The sequence below is a fragment of the Haplochromis burtoni genome, unplaced genomic scaffold (assembly GCF_018398535.1).
Source record: "Haplochromis burtoni strain Fernald_Lab_line unplaced genomic scaffold, NCSU_Asbu1 Contig_208, whole genome shotgun sequence".
Taxonomy (NCBI): domain Eukaryota; kingdom Metazoa; phylum Chordata; class Actinopteri; order Cichliformes; family Cichlidae; genus Haplochromis; species Haplochromis burtoni.
This window is the reverse complement of record NW_024582569.1, coordinates 801,726-819,195: the sequence shown is the minus strand read 5'-3', so window position 1 is coordinate 819,195 and position 17,470 is coordinate 801,726. Positions and strand designations below refer to the sequence as shown.

At 39.9% G+C, this 17,470-nt stretch overlaps 1 protein-coding gene across 22 annotated transcripts in view; it reads left to right on the top strand.

Annotated features, from left to right (window-relative positions):
* adgrb2 (adhesion G protein-coupled receptor B2) overlaps positions 1-17,470 on the top strand; it is a 252,436-nt gene that overhangs the window by 204,086 nt on the left and 30,880 nt on the right. For 20 of the 22 annotated variants that reach the window (XR_006055069.1, XR_006055070.1, XR_006055071.1 and 17 more), the window contains 6 exons: positions 2,148-2,217; positions 3,677-3,743; positions 8,453-8,538; positions 10,377-10,475; positions 12,898-12,997; positions 16,369-16,440. Coding sequence is in view for 19 of the 22 variants with exons in the window: in XM_014338041.2 (XP_014193527.1) it covers positions 2,148-2,217; positions 3,677-3,743; positions 8,453-8,538; positions 10,377-10,475; positions 12,898-12,997; positions 16,369-16,440 (494 nt within the window). In the remaining 3 variants the exon portion in view is untranslated. The remainder of the gene's footprint in view (positions 1-2,147; positions 2,218-3,676; positions 3,744-8,452; positions 8,539-10,376; positions 10,476-12,897; positions 12,998-16,368; positions 16,441-17,470) is intronic. The other 2 variants (XM_042226361.1, XM_014338043.2) reach the window with 1 other exon arrangement.

Here is a 17,470-nt window from a genome sequence, read left to right as displayed (position 1 = left end):
TGGATTGGAAGTCTTTGAATCAAAGCAACAACCGTCCATCTTCATTTAATGTTAAAGTTATCAAAAAGTCACTTTTTTGTTCATGAGTCTAACACTGCATGACTGTACACGCGAAGCACGTTTGATCACACTGAGTGCACAAACACAGTGACTTCATTAATTCTCTCCTGACTCCCCTCCATAAGCATTAATATGTATTGCTATGCGCTTGTTTGTCGTTGCCATGATTTTCCTGGAAATCTGAACATTTTGACAGGCGCGTTTGTGAATTCCAGTGAAGAAAGCACGGCGTTTGTTTCAAAATGCAGAATGCATGAATTATCACATCCAATATAATGGTGGCATTCTCTACACTTAGCTGATAATAAAGGTGTCTGCCGTTTCTTTTACCGAAAACATCCGCTATCCTCGGATGCCAGAGGATTGTCAGCGTGGCAAATGAAGACCCTTTCATGAATTGGATTCTGATTGAGGCACTCTTGTGTGACATGCATTGGTGATGGAGAGCAGCAGGACAGGCTTATTTTACATGAAAATGTAACAGCTTATTATGCCATAGTGTTGAAATTGTTGGCTGTATTATGCTTAACAATCTTCATTTGCTCCGTTCTAATTTATATCCCATTTTTCTTCACCGTATGCTGTTATTTGCTGCTTCATTTCCCAAAAGGCATTCATTACAGCTTTCTACTGTAATTTTATCTAACTCAGCCAAAGCCCCATGTGTAAGCTGTCTCATGCATACACATTCTCAGAGGGTGTCACTCTTTACAGGTAAACTCTCTCCTCTCCGCCTGTGAGTCTATGTCACTTTTTTTATCCCCCATTTGTGCCGCATGTCACTCTATTATGCTGTGACCTAGACAACCTGATAACTCAACAGGCAGCAGGGATGTTAGATGGGATGTTAATCAAAACATATGATAACATCAGCACAACCCTAGCAAGATGAGCAGTGAGATAGCACAAAAAAAAAAATAAAAAATCACAACCCCCACACCCATTTCATTTCACTTGATATTGATCCCACAGGTCTAATCTGCCAAGTCACTGATGCCCTAACCTGATACAGAGCGAAATGTATACGCTGTGCAGTTACAGAACGCGAGGAAGGCTCCGGGCGCACGGCGGGGGCACGTGCCAGCTGTTCAATTATCCGACACACTTGCAGATGCACACAGAAAGCGTGAAACGGTCGAGCATAGTGGAGAGGATCAAACAGCTTATCCTCCTCTCGTCCATTTCCCAATTTTCTTCCCCAAATTATGTGATTGAAATCGGTTGCCATGGCAACGGGAGATTTCGGGGCGGGACTGGATCTGCGTTAGATTAGCAGCAGACCGTGTAAGCCTGAAGTGTAGGTGCGCGGTTTGCCGTCCTACATAGAGTTAAATGCTAGACTGATGATGTTGACTAATTGAAACTTCGCTGGTTAGTGGATCGGCCTGGCTCTCCACCATCTTATTTGTTAATGTTAATGTGACTTTTTCTAATTGCTTTTCATTTGCAGCCATAATCACAGCTTTGTTAATTACATGAATATTTCAGAGCCAAGCTCATTACAGGGCCCGGCATATTTCCTTCTGTTTCTGGCACGCATTCTGCGACACTTGGTCTCACTCTCTTTCCTTCTCATTTGTGCGTAGACAAACACACACACACACACACACACACACACACACACACACACACACACACACACACACACACAAATCACTTGATTTAGCTAATTATTGTATGACTTATTGACCACTCCTAGTTATATCTTGCATTTTTACAAACTGCCTCTAAATCTCATATGCTCAAGTACTCCTGGTGCTGCTTGCACACACCCACACTGTGTGCTTTGCGTCGCCTATGACTAAAATAACTTCCATCTATCTAACCCCAGTTTTCATGCTTGTAGCTAGACCTCATGTCAGGAAGTACAGAGCGCTGGGGTTACCTATAGAGCGCCCAGTCACTTTGAATCATACATTCATATTACACTCTATTGCATGGCTGCTTAGCATTTTAATGAAAGGAGCCTTATAGAGTTGTTCATACTGGGAAATCTTATTGGGCCGACATGCTTCATCGTCCCCACTAAGGCTCTCTTTTATCTTTTGTCTCACACTTTTGATCTTTCTCCCCGTGTCTGTCTGTAGGTCTTCCAGCCCTTGTTGTAGCAGTGTCAGTGGGTTTCACCAGAGCGAGAGGTTACGGCACAGCCAGCTAGTGAGTATTGCTTCCAGACCTCCGACTTTGTCTAAGTCTATGTGAATATCATCACTAAATACCAGCTGCAACCATGAATTTGTGTGGGCTAGAGGCAGAGTACCATTCATTGGCCTCATTACTGATGAATCAAAACATGCACGTGTATTTCCCCCTGAGGTGTTCAAACTAAAGTTTATTTCATAGGCGAGTATTTTTATGTATTTAGTTTATTCAGTCAAAGCAACCGTGTGTGTTATAAACAGCTGAGTGTGTAAACCCCAAATCTATTCTTTTACATCAACATCATCAGTCTTTTCTCCATGTATCCATGTATCTATTCATACAGTTGCTATAGTATATTTCTTTCTTCTGTGCCACAGGAGGACAGTTGCCTATCCCAGCACGCACTATGTTCAATATGCAACACATCTTAGCTGCTTATGTAGTGGGCATGGTATAACATTGACAGTCCTGTTCACCGCAGGGACACATTAACCCCCTGAAAACCAGCTCTGATCGGCAGGTTAAATAAAACATATTTACATATCATGTGTGAAAACCTTAATCATCAAAAACTAATCAGCTTTTGATTTTTGTGGTTCTGTTAATATTATTGCAATGGCTCCATATCCAGCAACTCCACCACTGAAAAAATAATTAAAGATTTAGATTTTCTATATTTGCTCATAAATTAAGGAAATTATTCCAGCTTAGGGCCAAATGGCTTGTTTCTGTCATTCAAGTGAGAAACTAATAGTTTTAAGGTCTTCAATATAAAATTAATCTCCTTGCTGTCAAGTGTGAGCGCAAAATGACCTTTAAGGCATTTCAATAACCACGTCAAACAGGTGAAGCATGATTTGAATGTTTTGTTCAAGAATATGAAAATCCAAGGAAGCTAGGCTGACCTTTAAGCAAAATGTACACAAAAAAGCTTCATTACGTACCCAGTCAATAAAATGCATCTTAAAAAGGTTTACTTCCCCATATTACTTAACGTGAGGGCTGTTGAGTTTTTTTTTTTTTTTTTTTTTTTTGGGGGGGGGGTCATCGTTAAGCTTTCTCTTTATTGAGCTGTAATTAAGATGACAGAGGGGTTTCCGCGTGCTCTGATGACATTACTGGAGGACACATTTAAGCTCATTAAGTCTCACTAGCTTGCAAAAACCAAATAAAATTTCCAGTTTGAGGATATGTTTTAGGTAATGTACATAATAAATTTGCTCAGCACTGAGGGCATTATTTACAGAAAGAGGCACTTAACCACACATTGAAAGGCTTTATCCCTCACCAAGGAAATTTGGAGTTAATGTGATACTTAATTGAATGTCTACTTGTTTTTGTTAAGTACTTGGCACTCACAGTAAGTGAAATGTGAGACCGGAATCTGGCGACGTGATATTTTACATGCCGTGATTTTTCTGTGTTTACGCACTTTTTTAACACCTCTTCTTTTTTCTTTTTTTCCCTCTACTAGTTGCTGGCTATCGTTGGAAGGCGGTTTGCTTTATGCCTTTGTTGGGCCAGCTGCTGTCATTGTATTGGTGAGTGCGTCACTGCTTCAGTTCAGTTCAGTTTTAGTTATATAGCACCAAATCACAAGAATGGTTGCCTGAAGGCACTTTATACTGTAAGATAAACACCTTACAATAATAGAGAAAAAAACAAACAACCAGACGTTCCCCTGTGAGCAAGCAATTAGCGATGGTGGGAAGGAAAAACTCCCTTTTAACAAGAGCAGCAGAACCAGGGTCAGGGAGAGGGGCAGCCATCTGTTGTGAGCAGTTGGAGGTGGGACAAAATCCACACTGGAAGAGATTCAGCGTTTAGTAATGGTGTATAAACGGTGGTCTATAAACACATATAGAATTAAAAAGGGTGAATGAAGAAACACTCATTGCATCATGGGAAGCCAACAGGAGCGTGACTAAGGGAGGATTCAGGTTCCATCTACATGACGAAGTTCCTTTCCTCTCAGCCAGCCGGCCTCTCTCTGTGGTCACACGCCACAAATATTTCTCCAAATTCTCCAAATATTTTTGCAAAGTTAGCCTCCCAGCTTGGGGCATTAAAGCAAATGCATGTTGACCTCTGAGGGTTTTCCTCACTCGCGCATGCACATGTAAGCATACACACCCAGGGTGTACACGACACAATGATGAGCTGAGCGCTTTGATCGCTGAGTCTAAAATGTCAGCCCAGAAAAAAATAAAAACATATTCTAGCTGACAAGAGCTGCCGGCAATGCAGCGCGAGAGTGGACCTCCGTCGCAGCTCTAGCCCCGAATCTCTCACTGTTATATGCATTTTCAAAGCATAGGGCTCTGTAGCCAATGTTTTAAGCATTATTATGGTCCAGTGGTATTTTCAGATCTAAATATGCAGCTAACTTGTGTTCCACGGAACGTAATAATGTGTGCTTTCTTCATTTTTGCCAGTTGCCATAAAGCAGACGGTTTTATGTTGAAGTAAATATACTTCTGTGTTGTACTACAGCAAAACTGAGTGCACTGATTGTATCTCAGAGGCGTTTTAATCATCTGCTTCTGTGTGCTGCTGTATGTGGCTCAGCTAATTTCTCCTAAATGGATCCCTGGGTAGATATTGCCACCACTAAGCTTAATAAGTCTGGATGGGGCATTAAAGTTTGGTAATTGCTGCCACTGGCGTTGCTGTTGTGTGTGTCCATTTATAGCTTCTTTTCCTCTGTTGTTTGCACATGTACCGTACAGTACACGTCAGAAAGGAAACATGGATCAGACAGCACAGGTGTGCAGAGTGATATGCATGATTTTGAAGTAAATCCCTGACAAGCAAACAGCAGTTAGACAGTTTCTGCAAGCTGCAGTTTGAGGCACAAGGGAATACAGGATTATGTGCTGCTGAATATTCATCATTATGTTAATCTAGTGTCTTGCAATGCCACTGTTATTATTTAAAGGTTACATAGTCTGAAACTGAATGCAAAACAGTAATAAATCGCATTCCTTTAATTGAAAATATTAAATAGTGTTTATACACTTGTATAAAAGCTCTAAATACTCGCGAGGTTGGTGCTTTATTTAAAAAAATGCAAAATGCATGACTCTAAAAAAGCGTATTTGAATAAGTTATAAGATGAAGAAGTTAAACATTCAAGTTTCGAAAGTTGGAGCAGTTTCATAAAACCCACCAACTTGCTTAAAGTTATTTTTCAGTGCCTAGTATGTCTTGATGCGCTTCCAGCTTTTCTCCTCCGCAATGTCAAAGTACGCTCCACACCCCAGCTGCTACGTTGTACCTGGCCCCCTGGTGTTGTTGCTGGGGCCGCACTCTAACAAACAGCTGTAATGAGAGCAGGGCGTTGGGCAGAGAAACACAGACCTTCCCACAGGACTCTTCTCTAATTAATGAACCTGGCCTTGGGCAAATAGCTGAGCAGGATGGTGCTGACTCACAGAGCCTGGGCCAGACATGACTGGCATGACAATAGTGCTGTCACAGTCTGGCACGTTGTAGGTAGTTGTCAGTAGCACACGCGAGACTGGAAGAGATCAGAGAAAGAGATTTTTTTTTAATGAATCGTAAATGCCACATGTACCATACTGACGATCCACCAAATGCTCTGTCTAGTTTGGTGATGTGCAGTACAGGAGCTCCACAGGGGACTGTGCTGTCTCCATTCCTGTTCACCTTGTACACCTCAGACTCAGTACAACTCCAGGTCATGCCACATATGCAAATACTCTTGACAGTTCTAGTGTTTGGATATATTAGTGATGGGTAGGAGGAGACGTACAGAGCACTAGTAGATGTTTTTGTGGAGTGGTGTGGCAGAAGTCATCTGCTTCTGAATCTGAATGAGACCAGAGAGGTGGCGATCGACTCCAGAGGGAGGTGGACCGCTACACAGCTTTGTCTGTGATGGCATAGGCTATTAATGTGGAGGAGTACCCAGTACCTGGGCATCCACAGTGACAACAGACTGAACTGGAAGACCAACACAGCAGTTGTATACTAAAGAAATGGGATGAGTGGGCTCTTTTTCCTGAGGAACCTGAGATCCATCAATGTGTGCAGCAAAATGATGGAGATTTTCCATCACTCAGTTGTGGTGAGCACAGTGTACTTTACTGTGGTCTGCTGGGGGAGCAGCATCGCAGCTGGAGACACCAACAGACTGACTGAACTGATCAGGAAGGCTCTGTGATTGACTGTATCTTTTTAAACCACTACACACTCTATAATACAATATATCTGTCATGCAGTGTCATCTACCAGATAATGACATACTATTATTATTATTACTATTATTATTATTATTATTGTGATTATTATTAATGCAGTGAAAGGAAATATGAGTATTTCCCATTTCATTTCTAAGAAATGGGATTTGAGCGGAAATTAGGCTTCTGCAAAGGATGTGAAAACCAAATATTTAACATGGTACGTGTATGTCAGACTCTAACTGTTCAGCCGCTTAGTGGTTGTAATTTTTGGCAGACATGTTTTCAGCATATGGATTTTTTCCTCTTAGCTAGTAGCAGCTCTTGGCATGAGCTGAAGGAGGTATTCAGGCAGACATTCAGTTTAAGAGCTTGGTAAGAATAGGAATGCATTGTAGGAGCTGTGTAGGTACGCATCAGGGTGTGAAAATCACTTGTCACTTACACCGCTCGCTCCTCCAGCAGACTTCCCAAAGAACCTGATAAACGATCAAACAAAGAATAGGCAGAGAAACCCATGGCTGATGGAAGAAAGCGTATGAGTGAATGCTGGCAATCAGGATTATGACGAACATGTCGCTAGCACAGGAAATCTCCCACATGGGCAGGATTTCAAAGTAGAAGGGGTCTACATGTGGCAAGCCTCGGCTCAGAGCCATGTGCGAGTGCGTCTTATTGAATCTGTATCACTGGGTCACCGCTATAACCCAGATGTTTGGCAGGCTTAACAACGGACTCCTCATTAGTAAGAGAAACAAGTATGAGAAGCAGTTTTTTAAAGCTTTCAGAACTGCCATAATTATAGGTTAAGAAAAGTACAGGACCTGCTCATTTAAAAAAGAAAAAAAAACCTTCTGTCCTGTGCTATGTGGATAGAAGGAGTAGGATGAAACCAATGAAAGGAATGTCTGTTACCTTCAGTTCACCAAATTAAAGCTGAATTTGTTCATGTAACTTAATATGTTGATTGTCTAGATTTTGCTAGTTGAAGCATGACATCATTTGACGTAGGAATTAGTAAGTGATAAAACCTTTAGAAAAAAAGTCTATGCTTGGCTTTAATAGTATACATAATACTTTGTATAGTTCATAAATAGATGCTTTTATTCAACCGACCCCAGGGCCAAGTCAGCTCACTCTCCCTGGACAGTATTTACTCTTAGGGGAATAATTTTGTATCTTCTAGATATTAGTTTTTGTTTCTTTTGCCTTTTTTAAAAGTCTAAGAAGTTTGTAGTGCAGTAAAAATAAGTAAAAGTACAAGCTTTTGTTATTTGCCCTTTTGAAACCCATTTTAAGATACAGACATCATTTTTAGTATGATTATTATTATTTGTATTTATTATGTAGATAAAGCTCATGTGTAGCATTCATTGTTTAGTAAATCCACTTAAATGTTTAATAATAAACATGTTGGGGGTTTTTTTTATTAAAAGTTCACAAACCACCATCTATTCAAATTGTTATGTATTTAAACTCTTATAGCCGTTACTGCAGTATACATAGCAAAGATATAATATAATGGCATAATATTTAGAATCCCCTCATATCATTCTGTATGTTGTCAACACAAACAATGGCAGCAGGAAACATTACTATAAATAACTCTGTAACGTTATTGTCACTTATTATTATCAATCTCTTTGATCTATTTTGTCAGTTTTCAATCAATAAATCTTTAAGTTGACCTGGAAGACCTTGGTGATGTAAACCAAATTTTAATGGCTTGTTGATGTGACCCCACTCTACATCCCTACAGAGTTTTATCAAAATTCATTCAAAACTTTTTGAGCTATCGAATGTTTACAGAGTGATGACACACATGCAAATGCTATCAAAATCACAAAGTGCTTAGCAGAGATAATACAGATAAAATATAAAAATTATAAACATTCATTAATTTTATTGACAATTAAAAATCAACTTGGTCTATGCGGCTTTTACAAAGTTGTCTTCAACCTTGTGAAACATTAATAAAAGAAAATACAAAGCCATTTGATCGCCTGTTGTCGACTCTTGTATCACAACAATGTGTCTCTGTCTCTCAGGTGAATATGCTTATTGGAATCGTGGTGTTTAACAAGCTCATGTCTCGAGACGGCATCTCAGACAAGTCTAAAAAGCAGCGTGCTGGGTAAGTTGCCTGCACTTCACACACATACTTACACATAGACACACACACACGTCCATCCACGCACATTTGCTGCATTAGTTACATTTTCCCTGCTGTCAGACAAAGTTAGGAGCACAAAGTATTCATGGCAATTAACTAGAAATGCTTTCGAGGGTCTGAGCACGTACACCTACCTGTACATCTGTGCCTTCAGTAAAAATTATACAAAAAAAGGAAAAGAAACAGAAAAAATATGATCCAATTTGGCAACAAAATGACAAGACATCTGCTGCGTTTTGTTGCTCTGTGCAATGCATTTTACTTCGCTTTAACATACGCTACCCATCTAGTTTTGTGTGCTTGAAGTGACATCGCCGAATAAAGTGGATGTGAAAATCAATGGCAGATGGAAATCTAATTACATTCAATAAATACCTGGATTATGTGGATTAAACCTTATATACTATTGAATCCTAACCCACACATACACACAATATACAGGCATATGTCTCTAGCTCCACCGTTGTTTGTATTAAAGTAGTTCGCAGCGCTCATCATCTTTCTCATTCTGAATGGCACTCCCACATCTAAAAATCCATGTTTTAATTTTTACACCTATTGATTCCATCATTTGTTCTCCTTTTTTTTCTTTATGCCGTTGCATTTCCTCCAACGTCTATACAGTAGTGCACAAATGGAACTTTTAATTTGTTCGTAGCATCAAGGGTTAACAGTACAGCTCTGCTCTCCAGGGGGTTGATTAGCTTTTGTTACCCGGTCATGCAACCTGAGATTAAACCAGTCGCTGTGTACAAACACACCTACGCGCACACGAAAATACACACGAACAGGTGTATCCTCCTTTGTCGCATGAAAAGTCCTTGGCCTTATCCGAGCAGTAAGCACATTTCGTCCCCCGATTCTCAGAAGTGTGTTCACAGAAATAAAATGCTCACACATACACACATACACACACACGCACCACAGTTGGTCGTGTTGCTAACAGGACAAGCTGTCATTAGCGTAATGTATTTCCTTATGAAGCCATGGGGATGTGGCTGGCAACAAGGCAATGAGCTGTGCTGGGACGCTAATGTAGCATAGCAACATACTGCCCCATCATTCTCTGCTTGCACGTATATACTCAAATTCAGTATATACACACGCAAGCGTGCGCACAATCACTCTCTCTTTCTGTCTGAGTGGTCGACTTTAAGTAAGTAAACAACCAAAGGAGTCAGAAAGTTTCACTTTTGCTTTTGCACAGTGATATAAAAAAAAGATAAATTAAAAAATTATATTATACTTACTTATATATATCTATATATAAATATATTTATATTATATATATATATATATATTTATTATATGAAAACACACACATAGACCTGCTTGCACTAGCCGGGGAATATATTTTTGGTACTTGCACCGGTACTTCCTGTCTGCATCACTGTAATCTGTTAATCCACATGATTGCTGTAACATTACAATGTCCGTCTCTCATGTTCTCTCTACTTGCTCTGAATCGATCTTTGTATTCTGACTGTTTTTCATTGCTGCTACTTTTTAAGATCTGGTTTTAATTTTTCCTTTCTTTCTTTTCTCCTTCCCCCTTTCTCCCCTCTCTTTTTTTCTTTTTATTTCTTCTCTTTGTTGTGTCCACTTTCTCTCTTTATGTTTCTTTTTCTTTACTTTTTCCTCTTGGTTATTTTGCAACTGTGACACCGGCACATTCACCTGTTGTCATAACTGGTACTTGTCCTTCCCACACATCCCACACCCTTACCTACCTCCTGTCCTCTTCACCTGGGTGCGTGCGTGTATGTGTTTATGTATGTATGTCTGTACATGTCCTAAAGTGTCCCAGCGGAGGCGCGTAGCCGACTGCTCCTGAAATGCTCCAAGTGTGGCGTGATCTCAAGCACCGCTATGTCCAACTCGACTGCCAGCAGCGCCATGTTAGTCCATCTTCACCTCTCTCTCTCTTTCTCTCCATTACCCTCACTCTCCTACATCTTTTGTAATCTCTGGCTTTCAGTTATGATGCAGGATCTGGCTAAGTAATGAAAGGAAAAACACCTGCTCTACTATCGCTGCAATTTAATGAGATCATGTTTTCATCCAAAGTGGTATTTCCTCTGGTTGCACTCAGCAAATCTGACCCCTGTCAAGCTATATTTGTGAATCATATTTGGAAGTTTGTTTTAATCATGTTTGTGTTACGAAATGTTCAGAAAGGTTGTTAATGAAGCAAACTATTTGGGTAGTGTACTTGCATAAACATGGATTTCATATTAACCAGATCAAGTAAATATTCACAGTAACACACGTAATATCACGTACATGTGAGAAAAAGGAAAACCTGACTCCAAGTTTAGTGATATAAGTTTGGTGGTGTATGTGTTTAATAAGGTGTCATTCTTATTATAATGACAAAAAAGAGATTTCTCTCTGTGAACACATAAGCCCCACCCACCTTCTGCTTTTAATGGGCAGGCCAATCAGAAACAAAGGCCAAGTAAGACAAATAAGATTATTTACAATTCAAATCTCATTGTAACCATTAATAAAACTGATTAAAAAGAAATACATAGACTGCTACTAATAACAATAATACTAAAAATCAAGGCAATAAAATAAAATAAAAAAAATCACTTAAAAAAAATCTTAAATGTGTTAGATGTGTTTTCTTTGCTGAGCTTTGCTAAAAAAAGATTCATAGCAGTTTCTTTTCAAACACTGGATTGTTTCTTCTGTTCTGAGGATTGTTTTAATGGTTTCATAATCAGGAAGACCTATAAACTTTCACACTCAGGGTTATTTTTCATGTTTTTCAGTTGCCTAGATCCTTGCTAAAGACAAGTCGACTTTATCGTTACATATTGGCTCAGAAAAGAAGTAGAATAGCAAACTTGTATGAATTTCCAAACATAGTCAGGGGTGCACATAAGTGGTGCGCATTTGCTGTCAAAATAAAAGACCCGCACCAGATAAGAAGTTATAACGCGCATTTGCGTACATAAGATTTTCTGGAGGAGGACACACATTTGTTTAGAACTCTTAAAGTTGTCGAATAAGTAAGCTCCTTTAAGCAATTACTTTGGTTTTCCTCCACCTCCAAAGAAATGTCAGAAGGAGTCCGAACCGCAAAAGAAGCGCGTATTCTCGGAAAAGTGTTTGCAGGAGGTGAGCTGGCTTCAAACAAATGATGAACGCACAGAGATGTGGTGCAGAATATGCCATGAAAATCCCACTCTCGTGGATAAAAACAGTCCCTTTAATATGTACGCAAACGCTCGTGGCAACTTCTTATCTGGTGCACGTCTTTTATTTTGACAGCGAATGTGCACCTGCGGACCACTTATGTGCACCCCTGACTATAGTCATTGTTCCTTATACCTAAGTCTCAGACATATACAAGTCATATTGGACTTCAGGTGGTTTACTTACTTGCTTACTTTGACATTTACCTGACAGATTGTCACTAGCTCGACTGTATAAGTTGTCAAGGCAAAGAACACACACACCCACACAAGATTGATTTATTAGTGATGGGCAAAAATGCTACTTTAATAAGTAAAACGTAGGATCAGCTTTATTAGTCTTATGGAACATTCAATTCATATGAATCATACCTCTTTTTTACTCTCATTATTTTTATTTCTTGTATGTAAAAATTTCTTGGAGTTTGTTGCTCTGCTGGATTATGACGTTTGGTTACAACCGCAGTCAGCACCACAGGGAGTTCACAGGAGAAGAGCAGATACATCACTATAATTTATTGTTCTTTATTCGCTTTTGCTCATTTTGCACATCAACGGGGACTTGCGTATTTTTCCATGTAGCTAGACGGAGCTGTCCGTCTTTTTTATTGGACAGTTATAAAACCGTGAATATGTGCTCAGACAGCATGAACATTTTAAATTGGTGTCTATCTTTGTGCTGTTACAGTCAGACACGCACACACATTCTTGTACCTCAGAAACCTGATGTCAGTACTTGTCAGTGACTTGTCTTCCCCCTCCTCGGTGGGCTTCTGCCCATTGTCTTCACAGTCTACCAGCATGGCACTTAGTGTGCATCAACTATGTAATTGTGAGCAACTGCCAGTCCAAAACTATCTACATGATTACACATCATCTTCCATTTATCGGTGGGAATATTAAGTCTGATTCAAATCCCAGTGTGCCAATCAGTTTCAAATTGCCCACTGCTGTGAAACTATGCCTCATCTCCATGTTTACATGAGTGCATGTGTGTGAGAAGTTGAGTTATGTGACTTACCAGATATGACTCATCTGGTTTGGTTTGAGACTGAATCCCTTGTTCATTCCCTCCTCCTCTGCCCCGACCTCTGTCTCCTTCTTTCCTCTCTGACAGGGCATCTCTGTGGAGCTCCTGTGTGGTTCTCCCGCTGCTAGCGTTAACCTGGATGTCAGCGGTCCTGGCCATAACTGACCGGCGCTCCACACTCTTCCAGGTGATGTGTCTCACAACACCAATGCATGCAAGACACTCATCTGTAGCTTTGAGACACCATGGATAAGCTGCTTTTAAATGGTGGGAGCCCTCTGACAGTTTAAGAAACACCTGCTGTGTCACAGATATAGATGAAGTATTTGCACATTCACTGCTGTTTGTTCTTGAATAGTCAAACGATAAAGATGCAGTGTTGGAAATAGTTATCTGATCCCCTGCTGAATTTGTGAGTTTGCTCACTTATGAAGAAATAAACAGTCTCTATTTTTATATCAGTAGAGCGATAGAATATCAACCAACAATCCAGAAAAAAGCATATCAGATAAAGTTATAAATTTATTTTCATGTGACTTGGTGAAATAAGCGTTTGATCCCCTAAACTTAGAATTATGGCTTTCACAGATAGGCTGTGTGCAGATCATATATAATCAATCAGTCAATCAATTATAGATAGTCCTGATCTCCACTTGTTATGTGCATAAAGCACATCGGTCCACTTAATCAGTTTTTTCCATCCCAACCTCTCCACAACCAAAGAGCTATAAAAGGACGTCAGGTCCTTTTATAGCTGAAATGGGCTAAAAGACCAGTGGCAAAAAACTTGGTGAGAATGTGGCAACTGCTGGTGGAAATATTCAGAAATGGAAGAAATATAAAATAATCATCATTTGTCCTCGGTCTGGAGCTCCGTACAAGATCATGGCTCATAGTGTGAGGATGATCATGAGATAGGTGGTGGATCAGCCTAAACCTACACGGGAGGAGCTTGTTAACCCTTTACAGCCGATCGGAGCGGGCACGCTCCATTTTGCGTAACTATTTTTAAATCCCGGTAGCTCTGCAACCACGTAAGCTAGCGCAATAATTTTTTTTGCATATGAAACCGGAGGAGTTGTACTTACATCTGATGCCATTAGCTTGTCCTAGGTCACAGTTTCCTTCCACATATAGCTTTGCAAAAACTGCATAAAAATCACTTGCAGCAACAAAAACATGATATTCCAGAAACACGCTTCGCCGATCCGATCAGCTGTTTGTAACACTTCCTACGTCCATCAGCGCGAACTATCACATGACCACATGACCTGCCCGAAACCGGAAGTGACGTCATTTTGCAGAAATGTAGTTTTTTTACGATCGGGGCCTTATGAGCCTATACGGGTGTTTTTAAAAGTTATGTTTGAGTTTATGACTTTCTGTGTCGTTTCTGGGATGCTTAGGACTCACATTGCACTGCTGGAAATAGTTTATTTTGATGCATATGCTGTTATTTTGCAAATTTGCACTATAATATTTATTTTCGTTTTTCCTGCAGTGTATAAAAATTGGTGTATTTCAAAAATAAAACTATGAAGACACTCAAAATAAATTTCCTTTGGTGGGAAACTAGTTTGTGCAACTTTTTTGTATTTACAGTTTTGAGGGATGAGCCTCTTAAATTTCTCTAACTAGAAATATATGTTAAAAAAACAAAAACGATTTTCAATTTTTTTGTAGTTTATTGCACTTTTTTGCAATTTATGTAATTACTATGCACCTAATACAGACATATTATTAAAATTTAGGCTGTAATGGTTGTATTGATGTATAGCAACTTGAAATGCTCCCAAAAATGGCTCCACAGCATGTAAAAATATAATATAAGCTCTGGCGGACTTGGTTCTATGGTAGGTCTTAAAGGGTTAATGATCTGAAGGAAGTTTTACCGCAGTCACCAAGAACACTACGGATAACACATTCCCCAATAATGGACTGAAATGTTGCAGGATTACAAGTCCCCCTGCTCATGAAGGCGCATCTTAAGTTTGAAAGAGAAAAGTTGAGCATGACCCAAAGAACACCATCCCCACAATCAAGCACAGAGGTGGAAACATTAAACTTTGGGACTTTCTGCTAAGGGTACAGGAAAACCTCACTGCACTGAAAAACCAGTGGACAGGGCCTCATTCCCTAAGCCAGAACACTGAAGGTGAATCGTGGATCCTCCCTTAGTTATGCTGCAGTAGGTGTAGGCTGCTGGGGGATTCCCATGATGGACTGAGTATTTCTTCTTCAGTCACCTTTCCTACTCATTATGTGTTAATAGACCTCTCTGCAGTGAATCATACTTGTTATTAATCTCTGGCTTTCTTCCAAAGCATGTATTTTATCCTACCTTCCTTCTCACACCCCAACCAGTCACGGCAGATTGCCTCCCCTCCCTGAGCCTGGTTCTGCTGGAGGTTTCTTCCTGTTAAAAGGGAGTTTTTCCTTCCCATTGTTGCCAACATGCTTGCTCATAAGGGAGTCATTTGATTGTTGGGTTTTTCTCTATATATACTATTGTTAGGTCTACCTTACAATATAAAGCGCCTTGAGGTGACTGTTGTTGTTGTGATTTGGTGCTGTATAAATAAAATTGAATTGAATTGGATGGGATTTCCAGCATGACAATGACCCAAAACATGTCTCCACAGCAACAAAGTAGTGGCTAAAGAAAAAACAAGGTAAGGTCATGGAGCCCAGATCTCAGTCCTGTCTGTGGAGGAAGCTGATTCTTCCTCCAAACAACCCAAAGCCAAATTTAAAGGGTTTAGAGTTTCTGTAAAGAGGAATGGACCAAAATCTTCCTGAGATGTGCGCAAACCTGGTGACTAACTACAAATAAATGTCTCTGGTCAAATACATATTTCACTCAAAGAGATGCAAATGAGTTTCATGTGGTTTTTTTCTGGATTTTTAAGCAATATTCTGTCTCTCACTGTTAAAATGAAACAACCATAAAAAATAGAGACTTTTTGTTTTTCCCAGTCTACATGTTCGAGTCTCATATCTTGACAAATTAGCAAATTTGGGGACAAATAATATCATGTATAAATAAAGAACCGGCCAGTGGAAAAATAGGTCAATATGAAAATAATCTTATTTTACTTTAAAACAAGCAATTCCCACTGTCAAGATCACAAGTAAGCAACACAAACAGTGAGTGAGAGTATTGACTGTGATGATTTATTATGAATAATCATGACTACTGACTCATTTTGTTATTATATGAGGGTTTCTCTCATGATTCATTACAACACAAAATAACAATAGAGTGGGTGCCACAGCACCATGTGGTACACTACAGAGAATTGAAGTGCGGATATTGTAATATTTTAAATTTTGCACTCTCAGCTAATTTTACTTTTGAAGGCAACAAGTACGATACAGTTAGTTAATATGTGCTTGCATTTATTTCATTCAATGGTTTGTTGAAGTTTAAGCATTTGCACAGTAATATAAAACAACTTAAAATTAAGGGGGATGCCATGGTTTAAAATGTTTTAGAACCACTGCAGTATTAAACAAATGTGCACTAACTAACAGGAGCATCTCATTTATCTCCTCTAGGTTCTCTTTGCCGTCTTCGACTCTGTTCAAGGCTTTGTTATCATCACCGTCCACTGCGCCATGCGCCGAGAGGTGAGTCCAGTCTCTTCCTCCCCCTCCTCCTGTTGAGCATTTGTTGTGTGGATGCCACGCATTTTTTGAATTTATTCTAACTCTGCAGCACACAGTGAACTCGGAGATAGTCGCTGGCTTTGCTGGGATGCCGGGATTCATTTTCTTAAATGTCACGTTAGCTTCTGGGGTCAGTATGAAGTCACGTCAGAACACAAGCGGATCAGACGCGAGAAGGATTAGCACGGTATTCATGTCCTGTGCTGCGGCACTACTTCTTCATAATGCAGTAGGATAGTGCGGCATTGTCCATCTGATCCAAGTCTGCTTTAAGGAGCTTACTATGATGCTGTATGAAATAAGACGATAAGTCCCTAACTAATAGCCCCAAGTGCCTGTTTGCCACAGGCTTTACTGTGTCCCCAGGGATCCCGGATTTTAAACTCATTATGGACATACATGTATTCTTGCCCTTGAGACAGACAATGGCACACATGCCAGTGTGTGTGCACTTATTCAATATGGCATCACTCACAACTGCTCTGGCTACAATTAATGGATTTTACAATGTCATCAGTTTTCCATAACTGTAAATATGTCATCTGTTTCCGATGCATGTACGCGGCGCGCAACGCAACCTCTGTCAAAGAGATCATTATGATATTGAACGAACTGCATACTGTAAGTGAATTTTTAAATGCTCTGAATGCTTAGCTGCATTAAATCAATATCACAAAAGCGGCAGGGATCAGGGTACCGTAAATCCAGGAATTATTTATTGTAAATGTATGAAAATCCTCTTGCAAGAGTGAGCGTAAATCCTTCGTAGCTGCAGAACAACAGACAGAGGGGAGTGCCGCAACGGAGGAAGTAATAGAGGGAGGGTGGGGGGGATCAGGATGTATTACAGTGCAACAAAAACAGAGAGAAGGTAGCATAAAGTGTGATATTATGTAAACGGCAGAAAGGGGAGCGTCTTGTGATGGAGGAACTAAGTTAAAGTTAGGTGGTGAGGAAGGGAACGCACGCAGAGATCTGTGAGAGGAAACTG